Source organism: Coregonus lavaretus (assembly GCF_964263955.1).
Source record: "Coregonus lavaretus genome assembly, chromosome: 23".
Lineage (NCBI taxonomy): Eukaryota > Metazoa > Chordata > Actinopteri > Salmoniformes > Salmonidae > Coregonus > Coregonus lavaretus.
In genome coordinates, this window is record NC_140010.1 from 22,717,061 (window position 1) to 22,729,909 (window position 12,849).

General features: G+C 45.9%; 1 protein-coding gene across 3 annotated transcripts in view; it reads left to right on the forward strand.

Moving 5' to 3' along the window:
• The window catches only part of LOC311098747 (E3 ubiquitin-protein ligase RNF220-like), a gene marked incomplete at its 5' end in the record, with an annotated part of 152,005 nt that overhangs the window by 130,841 nt on the left and 8,315 nt on the right, over positions 1-12,849 (forward strand). For all 3 annotated transcript variants that reach the window (XM_084139295.1, XM_084139296.1, XM_084139297.1), the window contains 2 exons: positions 4,438-4,546; positions 6,666-6,740. In XM_084139295.1, coding sequence (XP_083995421.1) covers positions 4,438-4,546; positions 6,666-6,740 — 184 coding nt within the window. The remainder of the gene's footprint in view (positions 1-4,437; positions 4,547-6,665; positions 6,741-12,849) is intronic.

The following is a 12,849-nucleotide window of genomic DNA, read 5'->3' on the forward strand; positions in this document are numbered from 1 at the left end:
TTTCTCTATTTCTTTCTCTCGCTTTCCGTCCTGTGGAGGTCAGAGGGGAGGATCACAGCTGAGATAACATACACTGAGTGTACAAAACTCTTCCCATGACATAGACTGACCAGGTGAATCCAGGTGAAAGCTATGATCCCTTATTGATGTCACCTGTTAAATCCACTTCAATCAGCATAGATGAAGGGGAGGAGACAGGTTAAAGAAGGATTTTTAAGCCTTGAGAAAATTGAGACATGGATTGTGTATGTGTGCCATTCAGAGGGTGAATGCGTAAGACAAAATATTTAAGTGCCTTTTGAACAGGGTATGGTAGTAGGTGCCAGGCGCACGAGTTTGTGTCAAGAACTGCAACGCTGCTGGGTTTTTCACGCTCAACAGTTTCCTGTGTGTATCAAGAATGGTCCACCAAACAAAGGACATCCAGCCAACTTGACACAACTGTGGGAAGCATTGGAGTCAACATGGGCTGGCATCCCTGTGGAACGCATTCAACACCTTGTAGAATCCATGCCCCAATGAATTGACGCTGTTCTGAGGGCAAAAGGGATGGGGGTGCAACTCAATATTAGTAAGGTGTTCTCTGGCTCCATCCTCCCCTTCTGTTGCTTCAGGGATTGTGTTCAGTAGGGAGAACTTCTGAAACAGTGCTACTGAAGTTAAGATTTTAGTTTTCCATTCTATGGTTTGCCCTTCTGAACACAACCCCAGGTAGTCCTCCAAAGAACTGTAGTGTCCCAGCTACACAGAGATGGTGTAGCAGCCAGGGACATCTTTGCATGATGTAGTATTTCAGGTTAGATTGTAAGTCTTGTAAGGTTTTATCAGTACTCAAGGCTACTACAGCTTCAGTGCCCCACAGAGTCCCACTGTGGTCAGAAACCTCAGCCCAGGCCTGATTCACTGCCCTGTTTTTATGCCCACAATGTTTGCTTTACTTGTATTTCCCTTAGCATTACGTCTAACCAATAACTTAACTCATCTTATAAATCATTTAAAGTTTAGCACAGGTTGTTTGGTATATTACAACATGGATTTTTGAGGTGTACCTTTACAAATGATAGTAGTTTAGAGTCTAGGAAAAGGTTTAGCGAAACGTGATCTGCGTAGACCATCTTCCTCTACCAGTCAAGCTAAATTGTGATAATTTATACACAGGCTTATGCCCAGTAAAGACAGGGTTACCTATCCAGGAAGACAATAGAATGAGGTAAAGCTGTAAAGTGACAATGACAAGGAGTCATTGTGTCAAGGTATGTTGAAAGTGGTATATAGATACTAATAATTGCTATGATCTAGTTTAGTAATGCAGTGCTTGCCTGTCTGTGGTTGGGTTGTGGTTTGGTTGGGGCTGGCCCCCCTGATACAGTCATCAAATGGTTGATTACTTTCAGCCCAGTGAGGTAATCCAGTCCCCTCTGCCTAGTGTGTAGTAAACCAGGGGCACACACACACAAACACTCCTGTCCACCATCCATCGCTCCATCGGCTCAGTCCTCCACATAAAACAAGATTAAAACCCCCTTTTATTGCACGAGGGAATTAAATAACTTTTAGAATGTGGTTTCTTATAAATCACTGACTAAATTAATATTCATCGTCAAACCGCCTCGTGTCTGAGAAAGAGACAAGAGGAGGGTTGGTCTTTATAGGGAAAAGTTTTACTCAGTGCGGCCCAATGACAGTGTTTGTTGAGTGAATCACCACAGGGATTTATGAAGCTGTTAAAAGGGAAAACACCAGGCTACCGAGGACAGCGCTACTGGGCCTGCTTTATAAGCAAGCACGCTAATCAAGACTAAATGCCTTTTTACAAGCTCCTCGCTAATAAGGAGAGATTTTAAAGCTTTATGGCTATGGTGTCACAGGACAGGAGACAATGACTGGCCTCTCCTTTCTGTAGCCAAGGTCTCTGTCCAGTCAAACGAGTTTCAAGTTGACTTGAGTAACAATCAGCTGTATTGTATTGGACTAACATCAGATAAATGAACATTCAAGGTCTTGAAGTCATATACCTTCTGATGAGAACATGGCATTGGTGTGAGTAGATCTACAGTGGGGAGAACAAGTATTTGATAAACTGCCGATTTTGCAGGTTTTCCTACTTACAAAGCATGTAGAGGTCTGTAATTTTTATCATAGGTACACTTCAACTGTTGAAACCGGAATCTAACCGGAATCATTGTATGATTTTTAAGTAATTAATTTGCATTTTATTGCATGACATAAGTATTTGATACATCAGAAAAGCAGAACTTAATATTTGGTACAGAAACCTTTGTTTGCAATTACAGAGATCATACGTTGCCTGTAGGTCTTGACCAGGTTTGCACAAACTGCAGCAGGGATTTTGGCCCACTCCTCCATACAGACCTTCTCCAGATCCTTCAGGTTTCTGGGCTGTCGCTGGGCAATACGGACTTTCAGCTCCCTCCAAAGATTTTTTATTGGGTTAAGGTCTGGAGACTGGCTAGGCCACTCCAGGACCTTGAGATGCTTCTTACGCAGCCACTCCTTAGTTGCCCTGGCTGTGTGTTTCGGGTCGTTGTCATGCTGGAAGACCCAGCCACGACCCATCTTCAATGCTCTTACTGAGGGAAGGTTGTTGTTGGCCAAGATCTCGCTATACATGGCCCCATCCATCCTCCCCTCAATACGGTGCAGTCGTCCTGTCCCCATTTGCAGAAAAGCATCCCCAAAGAATGATGTTTCCACCTCCATGCTTCACGGTTGGGATGGTGTTCTTGGGGTTGTACTCATCCTTCTTCTTTCTCCAAACAAGGCGAGTGGAGTTTAGACCAAAAAGCTATATTTTTGTCTCATCAGACCACATGACCTTCTCCCATTCCTCCTCTGGATCATCCAGATGGTCATTGGCAAACTTCAGACGGGCCTGGACATGCGCTGGCTTGTGCAGGGGGACCTTGCGTGCGCTGCAGGATTTTAATCCATGACGGCGTAGTGTGTTACTAATGGTTTTCTTTGAGACTGTGGTCCCAGCTCTCTTCAGGTTATTGACCAGGTCCTGCCGTGTAGTTCTGGGCTGATCCCTCACCTTCCTCATGATCATTGATGCCCCACAAGGTGAGATCTTGCATGGAGCCCCAGACCGAGGGTGATTGACCGTCATCTTGAACTTCTTCCATTTTCTAATAATTGCGCCAACAGTTGTTGCCTTCTCACCAAGCTGCTTGCCTATTGTCCTGTAGCCCATCCCAGCCTTGTGCAGGTCTACAATTTTATCCCTGATGTCCTTACACAGCTCTCTGGTCTTGGCCATTGTGGAGAGGTTGGAGTTTGATTGAGTGTGTGGACAGGTGTCTTTTATACAGGTAACGAGTTCAAACAGGTGCAGTTAATACAGGTAATGAGTGGAGAACAGGAGGGCTTCTTAAAGAAAAACTAACAGGTCTGTGAGAGCCGGAATTCTTACTGGTTGGTAGGTGATCAAATACTTATGTCATGCAATAAAATGCAAATTAATTACTTAAAAATCATACAATGTGATTTTCTGGATTTTTGATTTATTTTTTGATAAGAATTACAGACCTCTACATGCTTTGTAAGTAGGAAAACCTGCAAAATCGGCAGTGTATCAAATACTTGTTCTCCCCACTGTATATGATAACACAAAAACAGTGCTTTCTTCAATGTAGCTATCGAGCTAGGTAAGTGGCCTGTCTAGTTCTTCTCCTGTACTGTCTCTGTGGTCCTCAGAGCCCTCACTCCTCCTCATTGAACAACCACACAAGGCCGGTAGTATAATAAATGAAGCCATAGATAGCCGAGGCAATGGGCCCTCCGACCGGCCGCTAATCGGAGTGGGGGAGCGCTGTGCCTTGCCTCCCGCTGAGAGCTGGTCCAATAGTAAATCAATACTGTAGATCAGCGCTCCATCTGGCTGGAAAATGAGCGGATCACCATAAACATCTGGCTAGCGCCGCATCCCGGACAATCACTGGCGGCCATATTGATTTAGTTATTGCTAGTTCATATGCTGCAGGACAGTGTTAAATGTACATTCTCCAGGCAGTGGCATTAATCAGGGGATATTTAGTGGGGCCTGAGAGGTGAGGAGGGGAGGGAGCCGTAAATCATGGGTCAGTCAGTGTAGGGATAGGGCCTGGGAGGATACAGACAGACAGCTGTTAAATAGGGAGGTGTCATGCACAGAATAAAGACAGCTCGGTGTCCTGACAAGCAAGGACTGAATGGAAAAACTTGACGTGGAACAACCATCTCAAAGCAATCAGATACTGGGACTGAGGTAGAAGATTAAGAATGATAACGCATAAAATGGCCACCAAATACCTTGGCCTTTGCATCCCTGCAGTGCTGCTACCAAACAGTTAAAACAAGAGATTTCATGATGTAATTGTGATGATCCTTTCTCTTTGAGTGTCACTGTGACCCAACCCAAGCTTTTCTTCTTTACAGGATCACAGAGGGCTCGACAGCCACCACGTTCGAAGCACTAAAGGCTCGTATCCGGGAACTGGAGAAACAGATCCTACGAGGGGACAGATATAAGTGTCTCATCTGCATGGTAAGGATCCACTACACTCCTTTCTTCTCTGTCCATCCATTTGCTTTTCTCTCTGACTCAATGCATGTCTGCCATAACGGAGTGTTTGAACCCAAGTAACCCGCCCATCCACTACTATATCAACTCTTGGTGTGCGTTCCAAATGGCACCCTATTCCCTTTATAGAGTGCCAGTTTTGACCAGGGCCCTGTGGGTTTTGGTCATATATAGGGAATAGTGTGCCATTAGGGACACATCGTTGTGGTATGCAGGCAGAGGCTTTGTGTTGACATGTACTGTCTGGTGGTTGAAGTGATTCCTGCATGGCCTGAAAGTCAGCCCTCCTCCCTCCCTGCCCCTGATGTGTGTGTCAGAGAGATTCTGTTGCACCAACTGTCATCACTTTGAAGCCCCAGCTGCAAGCAGCCCATTGTATTGGCAGCTTTGAGGAGTTTCTCTGACCATTTCATTTGGGGGGGGTCAATAAGTGAAATCATGTCTTTAGTTATTGATGTCACCTTGGTGATTGACATCCATCAACGTATCCGGTTCCTCGAGAGTTGATTATCTGTCATGTCCCTAATGACTGGCTCGGCTGTTCTGGTCTGAGAGAAAATCAGACAACATGGATTAAGAACACCCCACACCTGAGCAATCAGAATCCTTTCGTAAGTGTTCCTGAGAGTGTGTTGTGGTGGTACTTCCCCCATCGTCATAGACCCCACCCACCCTGCCATCCTCCCATCCTGAGAATGAGTGGAGAGTGAAGATGCCAGATGCTTTGGCAGCCCCTGCTCCCTGACCCCGGCCCCAACCCGGGCCCACAACTCTGAAAAGCAAGTAATTACTGACGCCTGCCCCTCCTAAAGGGGGGGCAGAGAGGAGAGGAGAATGGATGCATATTGATCACTCCTGCCCTCCGGTGACCATCGTAAAGCTCATTTGTCATTACTGTCGTCTCCTCCCATCACAAATCTCACTCGGCCAGGCTGAGGAGTGAAGACGCTCTGCCCTCTGCTCTGACTGACACACCTGTTTGTTGACGGGATTTAGATGTCATTTTTTAAAGAGTGGTGAGGAAATAGCCTAAACAATGACCTGAAAGTCTAACCCACCAACTAAGTTGGTCAGGAGTCATATTTGACTGCTTACACCTCATCACTCATTTTGAAAGACAAAATGGCGTGGGCTTGTTAGGCAGTAGAGTTGAGGATCTTTCTCTACAAGCTCCTCAAGGAGTTTGTAACCTGTGTTATCTGAACACTTGTTAAAGCATCGTACAGGCAGACCACCTCAGCAGGGTCCTTGTCAGTGGATCTCTACCACCATCTACTGTTGCTTTAAGGAACTGGACACTAGATGGATGCATTGGATTTCACATCACATCATCTTCACATTCAGTGTTCCCTGTTCTGTTTCAGTACGTTTCATAGAAACAGCATATTCTGGCCTGTAAAGTTATCTATAGCTTATTTTGATCAGAGCCTGCCACAAGTCTCAACATATCACATCAAAAGAGCTGCAACAGAAACTCTTATAGACCTCTCTCTCCAGTGCCGCCTGATGTTGTGTGAGTGCATGTGTCGGTGTCCGTCCAGTCCGTCCGTACCTGTTTCTATCTATGCTTTGTAGTCCGCCACATTCTTGTGCTCAGCAGTGCCCCCTCTGTACTTCCCTACAGAGGAAAATATTCCAAACAGACAGGGCTGAAGACAAGAATCTGGGCCAATTGGGGCGGGCCCTCGCGGTAACAGCGCCCAATGAGAGGCGGTTTGCTGAGAGCTCAAAGCCCCTCCCCCCGCTGAGCATTTACTGTTTGTATAGAGGCTACGTTATGGGCTGCAGCGGCGGCGGGATTAAACGGCTGCTCCCGCTCCGGAGGGTAAGGCTCTCTGTGCTCACCCACTCTCCTTCCCTCTACCCGCCCACCTGCTCACCCGGCTGGGCTGGCCACTCCCCTCATCCATGCCTGTGCTTCTAGCAGTGCTGCCTGGTGCTTTTGTTTTGGTGCCGTCGTTCGTCAGGACTTGTCCAGTGTTGTGCCGTGTGTGCCTGCGACCGTGCATTTGTGTCAGTCCAAACAGTTCCCCTTTAATCTCTTGTGCTTAATGTTCTCTCTCTCCCATCTCCCTTGTGGCAGGACTCGTACACGATGCCCCTCACCTCCATCCAGTGCTGGCACGTCCACTGTGAGGAATGCTGGCTCAGGACTCTGGTGAGAACCCAACGGCAACCCACCCAGCCTCCACAACACATCACAACACTGCTGTTGCACGGCAACACTACTTCATCACATTACAGCCACTGATTATAGAACAGTTTCATAGTGACTGAACTTCCCACTTCTCTCTCTCTCTATCGCTCGCTCTCTCTCTTTCTCTCGCTCTCTCTCTCTCTCTCTCTCTCTTTCTCGCTCTCTCAACTCTGAAATAAATAGGTCTACTCTAACCTCTGAATTATACCCCTTACGTCTAAACACACAAACTTAACATACTCTTGAGCTATGTTTGTTTTGTTATTCATTTTTCTAATTTGGTCTTTGGTCAGTGATTAATGAAGTAAATTATTTAGACAATTTTGTTGCATCTGACCACAGGGGTGTAGGTACCTCTTCTCCTCTCTTCTCTTTACAAACACCGTAGTGAGTCCCACCTAACTCATTAACCCCTTATTGTACAGTACAGTAGGCCCAACCAGGCAGTGTACCTCCACTGTACTCATATCCTTCCATATCCTTGCCTGTACATACAGTTGAAGTCGAAGGTTGGAGTCATTAAAACTTGTTTTTCAACCACTCCACAGATTTCTTGTTAACAAACTATAGTTTTGGCAAGTCGGATAGGACATCTACTTTGCATGACACAAGTAATTTTTCCAACAATTGTTTACAGACAATTTGTTTATAATTCACTGTATCACGATTTCAGTGGGTCAGAGGTTTACATACACTAAGTTGACTGTGCCTTTTAAACAGCTTGGAAAATTCCAGAAAACGATGTCATGGCTTTAGAAGGTTCTGATAGGCTAATTGACATATTTGAGTCAATTGGAGGTGTACCTGTGGATGTATTTCAAGGCCTACCTTCAAACTCTGTGCCTCTTTGATTGACATGGGAAAATCAAAAGAAATCAGCCAAGACCTCAGAAAAGAAATTGTAGACCTCCACAAGTCTGGTTTATCGTTGGGAACAATTTCCAAGCACCTGAAGGTACCACGTTCATCAATCAATTCAATCAATTTTATTTTATATAGCCCTTCTTACATCAGCTAATATCTCGAAGTGCTGTACAGAAACCCAGCCTAAAACCCCAAACAGCTAGTAATGCAGGTGTAGAAGCACGGTGGCTAGGAAAAACTCCCTAGAAAGGCGAAAACCTAGGAAGAAACCTAGAGAGGAACCAGGCTATGAGGGGTGGCCAGTCCTCTTCTGGCTGTGCCGGGTGGAGATTATAACAGAACCATGCCAAGATGTTCAAAAATGTTCATAAGTGACAAGCATGGTCAAATAATAATCAGGAATAAATCTCAGTTGGCTTTTCATAGCCGATCATTAAGAGTTGAAAACAGCAGGTCTGGGACAGGTAGGGGTTCCATAACCGCAGGCAGAACAGTTGAAACTGGAATAGCAGCAAGGCCAGGCGGACTGGGGACAGCAAGGAGTCACCACGGCCGGTAGTCCCGACGTATGGTCCTAGGGTTCAGGTCTCTCAGTTGGCTTTTCATAGCCGATCATTAAGAGTTGAAAACAGCAGGTCTGGGACAGGTAGGGGTTTCGTAGCCGCAGGCAGAACAGTTGAAACTGGAATAGCAGCAAGGCCAGGCGGACTGGGGACAGCAAGGTGTCATCATGCCCGGTAGTCCTGACGTATGGTCCTAGGGCTCAGGTTCTCAGAGAGAAAGAGAGAACGAGAGAATTAGAGAGAGCATACTTAAATTCACACAGGACACTGGATAAGACAGGAGAAGTACTCCAGGTATAACCAACTAACCCCAGCCCCCCGACACATAAACTACTGCAGCATAAATACTGGAGGCTGAGACAGGAGCGGTCCGGAGACACTGTGGCCCCATCCGAAGAAACCCCCGGACAGGGCCAAACAGGAAGGATATAACCCCACCCACTCCGCCAAAGCACAGCCCCCGCACCACTAGAGGGATATCCCCAACCACCAACTTACAATCCTGAGACAAGGCCGAGTATAGCCCACAGAGGTCTCCACCACAGCACAAACCAAGGGGGGGGCGCCAACCCAGACAGGAAGATCACGTCAGTAACTCAACCCACTCAAGTGACGCACCCCTCCCAGGGACGGCATGAAAGAGCACCAGCAAGCCAGTGACTCAGCCCCTGCAACAGGGTTAGAGGCAGAGAACCCCAGTGGAGAGGGGAACCGGCCTGGCAGAGACAGCAAGGGCTGTTCGTTGCTCCAGCCTTTCCGTTCACCTTCACACTCCTGGGCCAGACTACACTCAATCATATGACCTACTGAAGAGATAAGTCTTCAGTAAAGACTTAAAGGTTGAGACCGAGTCTGCGTCTCTCACATGGGTAGGCAGACTGTTCCATAAAAATGGAGATCTATAGGAGAAAGCCCTGCCTCCCGCTGTTTGCTTAGAAATTCTAGGGACAATTAGGAGGCCTGCGTCTTGTGACCGTAGCGTACGTATTGGTATGTACGGCAGGACCAACTCGGAAAGATAGGTAGGAGCAAGCCCATGTAACGCTTTATAGGTTAACAGTAAAACCTTGAAATCAGCCCTTGCCTTAACAGGAAGCCAGTGTAGGGAAGCTAGCACTGGAGTAATATGATCAAATTTCTTGGTTCTAGTCAGGATTCTAGCAGCCGTATTTAGCACTAACTGAAGTTTATTTAGTGCTTTATCCGGGTAGCCGGAAAATAGAGCATTGCAGTAGTCTAACCTAGAAGTAACAAATGCATGGATTAATTTTTCTGCATCATTTTTGGACAGAAAATTTCTGATTTTTGCAATGTTACGTAGATGGAAAAAAGCTGTCCTTGAAACAGTCTTGATATGTTCGTCAAAAGAGAGATCAGGGTCAAGAGTAACGCCGAGGTCCTTCACAGTTTTATTTGAGACGACTTTACAACCATCAAGATGAATTGTCAGATTTAACAGAAGATCTCTTTGTTTCTTGGGACCTAGAACAAGCATCTCTGTTTTGTCCGAGTTTAAAAGTAAAAAGTTTTCAGCCATCCACTTCCTTATGTCTGAAACACAGGCTTCTAGCGAGGGCAATTTTGGGGCTTCACCATGTTTCATTGAAATGTACAGCTGTGTGTCATCCGCATAGCAGTGAAAGTTAACATTATGTTTTCGAATAACATCCCCAAGAGGTAAAATATATAGTGAAAACAATAGTGTTCATCTGTACAAACAATAGTACGCAAGTATAAACGCCATGGGACCACGCAGCCGTCATACTTCTCAGAAAGGAGACAAGCTCTGTCTCCTAGAGATGAACGTACTTTGGTGTGAAAAGTGCAAATCAATCCCAGAACAACAGCAAAGGACCTTGTGAAGATGCTGGAGGAAACGGGTACAAACGTATCTATATCCACAATAAAACGAGTCCTATATCGACATAACCTGAAAGGCTGCTCAGCAAGGATGAAGCCACTGCTCCAAAACCGCCATAAAAAAGCCAGACTACGGTTTGCAACTGCACATGGGGACAAAGATCGTACTTTTTGGAGAAATGTCCTCTGGTCTGATGAAACAAAAATAGAACTGTTTGGCCATAATGACCATCGTTATGTTTGGAGGAAAAAGGGGGTTGCTTGCAAGCCGAAGAAAACCATCCCAACCGTGATGCACGGGGGTGGCAGCATCATGCTGTGGAGGTGCTTTGCTGCAGGAGGGACTGGTGCACTTCACAAAATAGATGGCATCATGAGGAAGGAAAATTATGTGGATATATTGAAGCAACATCTCAAGACATCAGTCAGGAAGTTAAAGCTTGGTCGCAAATGGGTCTTCCAAATGGACAATGACCTCAAGCATACTTCCAAAGTTGTGGCAAAATGGCTTACGGACAACAAAATCAAGGTTTTGGAGTGGCCATCACAAAGCCCTGACCTCAATCCTATAGAACATTTGTGGGCAGAACTGAAAAAGCGTGTGCGAGCAAGGAGGCCTACAAACCTGACTCAGTTACACCAGCTCTGTCAGGAGGAATGGGCCAAAATTCACCCAACTTATTTTGGGAAGCTTGTGGAAGGCTACCCGAAACGTTTGACCCAAGTTAAACAATTTAATGGCAATGCTACCAAATACAAATTGAGTATATGTAAACTTCTGACCCACTGGGAATGTGATGAAATAAATAAAAGGTGAAATAAATCATTCTCTCTACTATTATTCTGACATTTCACATTCTTAAAATAAAGTGGTGATCCTAACTGACCTAAGACAGGGAATTTTTACTAGGATTAAATGTCAGGAATTGTGAAAAACTGAGTGTAAATGTATTTGGCTAAGGTGTATGTAAACTTCCGACTTCAACTGTAATGCCCTGAATCTATTCTACAACGCCCGGAAATCTGCCCGGTTTATTCTCTCTACCCAACGCACTAGAAGACCAGTTCTTAAAGCTTTTAGCCGTATCCTTATTCTATTCCTCCTCTGTTCCTCTGGTGATGTAGAGGTTAACTCAGGCCCTGTAGCCCCCAGTATCACTCCTACTCCCCAGGCGCTATCATTTGTTGACTTCTGTAACCGTAAAAGCCTTGGTTTCTTGCATGTTAACATCAGAAGCCTCCTCCCCAAGTTTGAGTTATTCACTGCGTTAGCACACTCTGCCAACCCTGGTGTTCTAGCAGAGTCTGAATCCTGGCTTAGGAAGGCCACAAAAAATTCAGAAATGTCCATCCCGAACTACATCATCTTCCGTCTAGATAGAACTGCCAAAGGGGGCGGAGTTGCAATCTACTGTAGAGAGAGCCTGCAGAGCTCTATCATACTATTCAGGTCTGTGCCCAAACAGTTTGAGCTTCTACTTCTAAAAATCCACCTTTCCAGAAATAAGTCTCTCACTGTTGCAGCTTGCTACAGACCCCCCTCAGCCCCCAGTTGTGCCCTGGACACCATATGTGAATTGCTTGCCCCCCATCTATCCTCAGAGTTCGTACTGCTTGGTGACCTGAACTGGGATATGCTTAACACCCCGGCCGTCCTACAATCTAAACTAGATGCCCTCAATATCACACAAATTATCAAGGAACCTACCAGGTACAACCCTAAATCCGTAAACATGGGCACCCTCATAGATAACATCCTGACTAATTTACCCTCTAAATACACCTCCGCTGTCTTCAACCAGGATCTCAGCAATCACTGCCTCATTGCCTGCGTCCGTAATGGGTCCACGGTCAAGCGACCACCCCTCATCACTGTCAAACTCTCCCTAAAACACTTCAGCGAGCAGGCCTTTCTAATTGACCTGGCCCGGGTATCCTGGATGGATATTGACCTCATTCCGTCAGTATAGGATGCCTGGATGTTCTTCAAAAGTGCTTTCCTCTCCATCTTAATTAAGCATGCCCCATTCAAAAAATTCCGAACTAAGAACAGATATAGCCCCTGGTTCACCCCAGACTTGACTGCCCTTGACCAGCACAAAAACATCCTGTGGCGTACTGCACTAGCATCGATCAGCCCCCGCGATATGCAGCTTTTCAGAGAAGTCAGGAACCAATATACACAATCAGTTAGGAAAGCAAAGGCTAGCTTTTTCAAACAGAAATTTGCATCCTGTAGCACTAACTCCAAAAGGTTTTGGGACACTGTAAAGTCCATGGAGAATAAAAGCACCTCCTCCCAGCTACCCACTGCACTGAGGCTAGGAAACACTGTCACCACCGATAAATCTACGATAATAGAGAATTTCAATAAGCATTTTGCTACGGCTGGCCATGCTTTCCACCTGGCTACCTCTACCCCCCCCCCCCCGCTTCTCCTTCACCCAAATTCAGATAGCCGATGTCCTGAAAGAGCTGCAAAATCAAAATATGGACCCCTACAAATCAGCTGGGCTAGACAATCTGGAACCTTTCTTTCTAAAATTAGCCATCGAAATTGTTGCAACCCCTATTACTAGCCTGTTCAACCTCTCTTTCGTATCGTCTTGAGATCCCCAGAGATTGGAAAGCTGCAGTGGTCATCCCCCTCTTCAAAGGGGGTGACACTCTAGATCCAAACTGTTACAGACCTATATCCATCCTACCCTGCCTTTCGAAAGTATTTGAAAGCCAAGTTAACAAACAGATCACCGACCACTTCGAATCCCACCGTACCTTCTCCG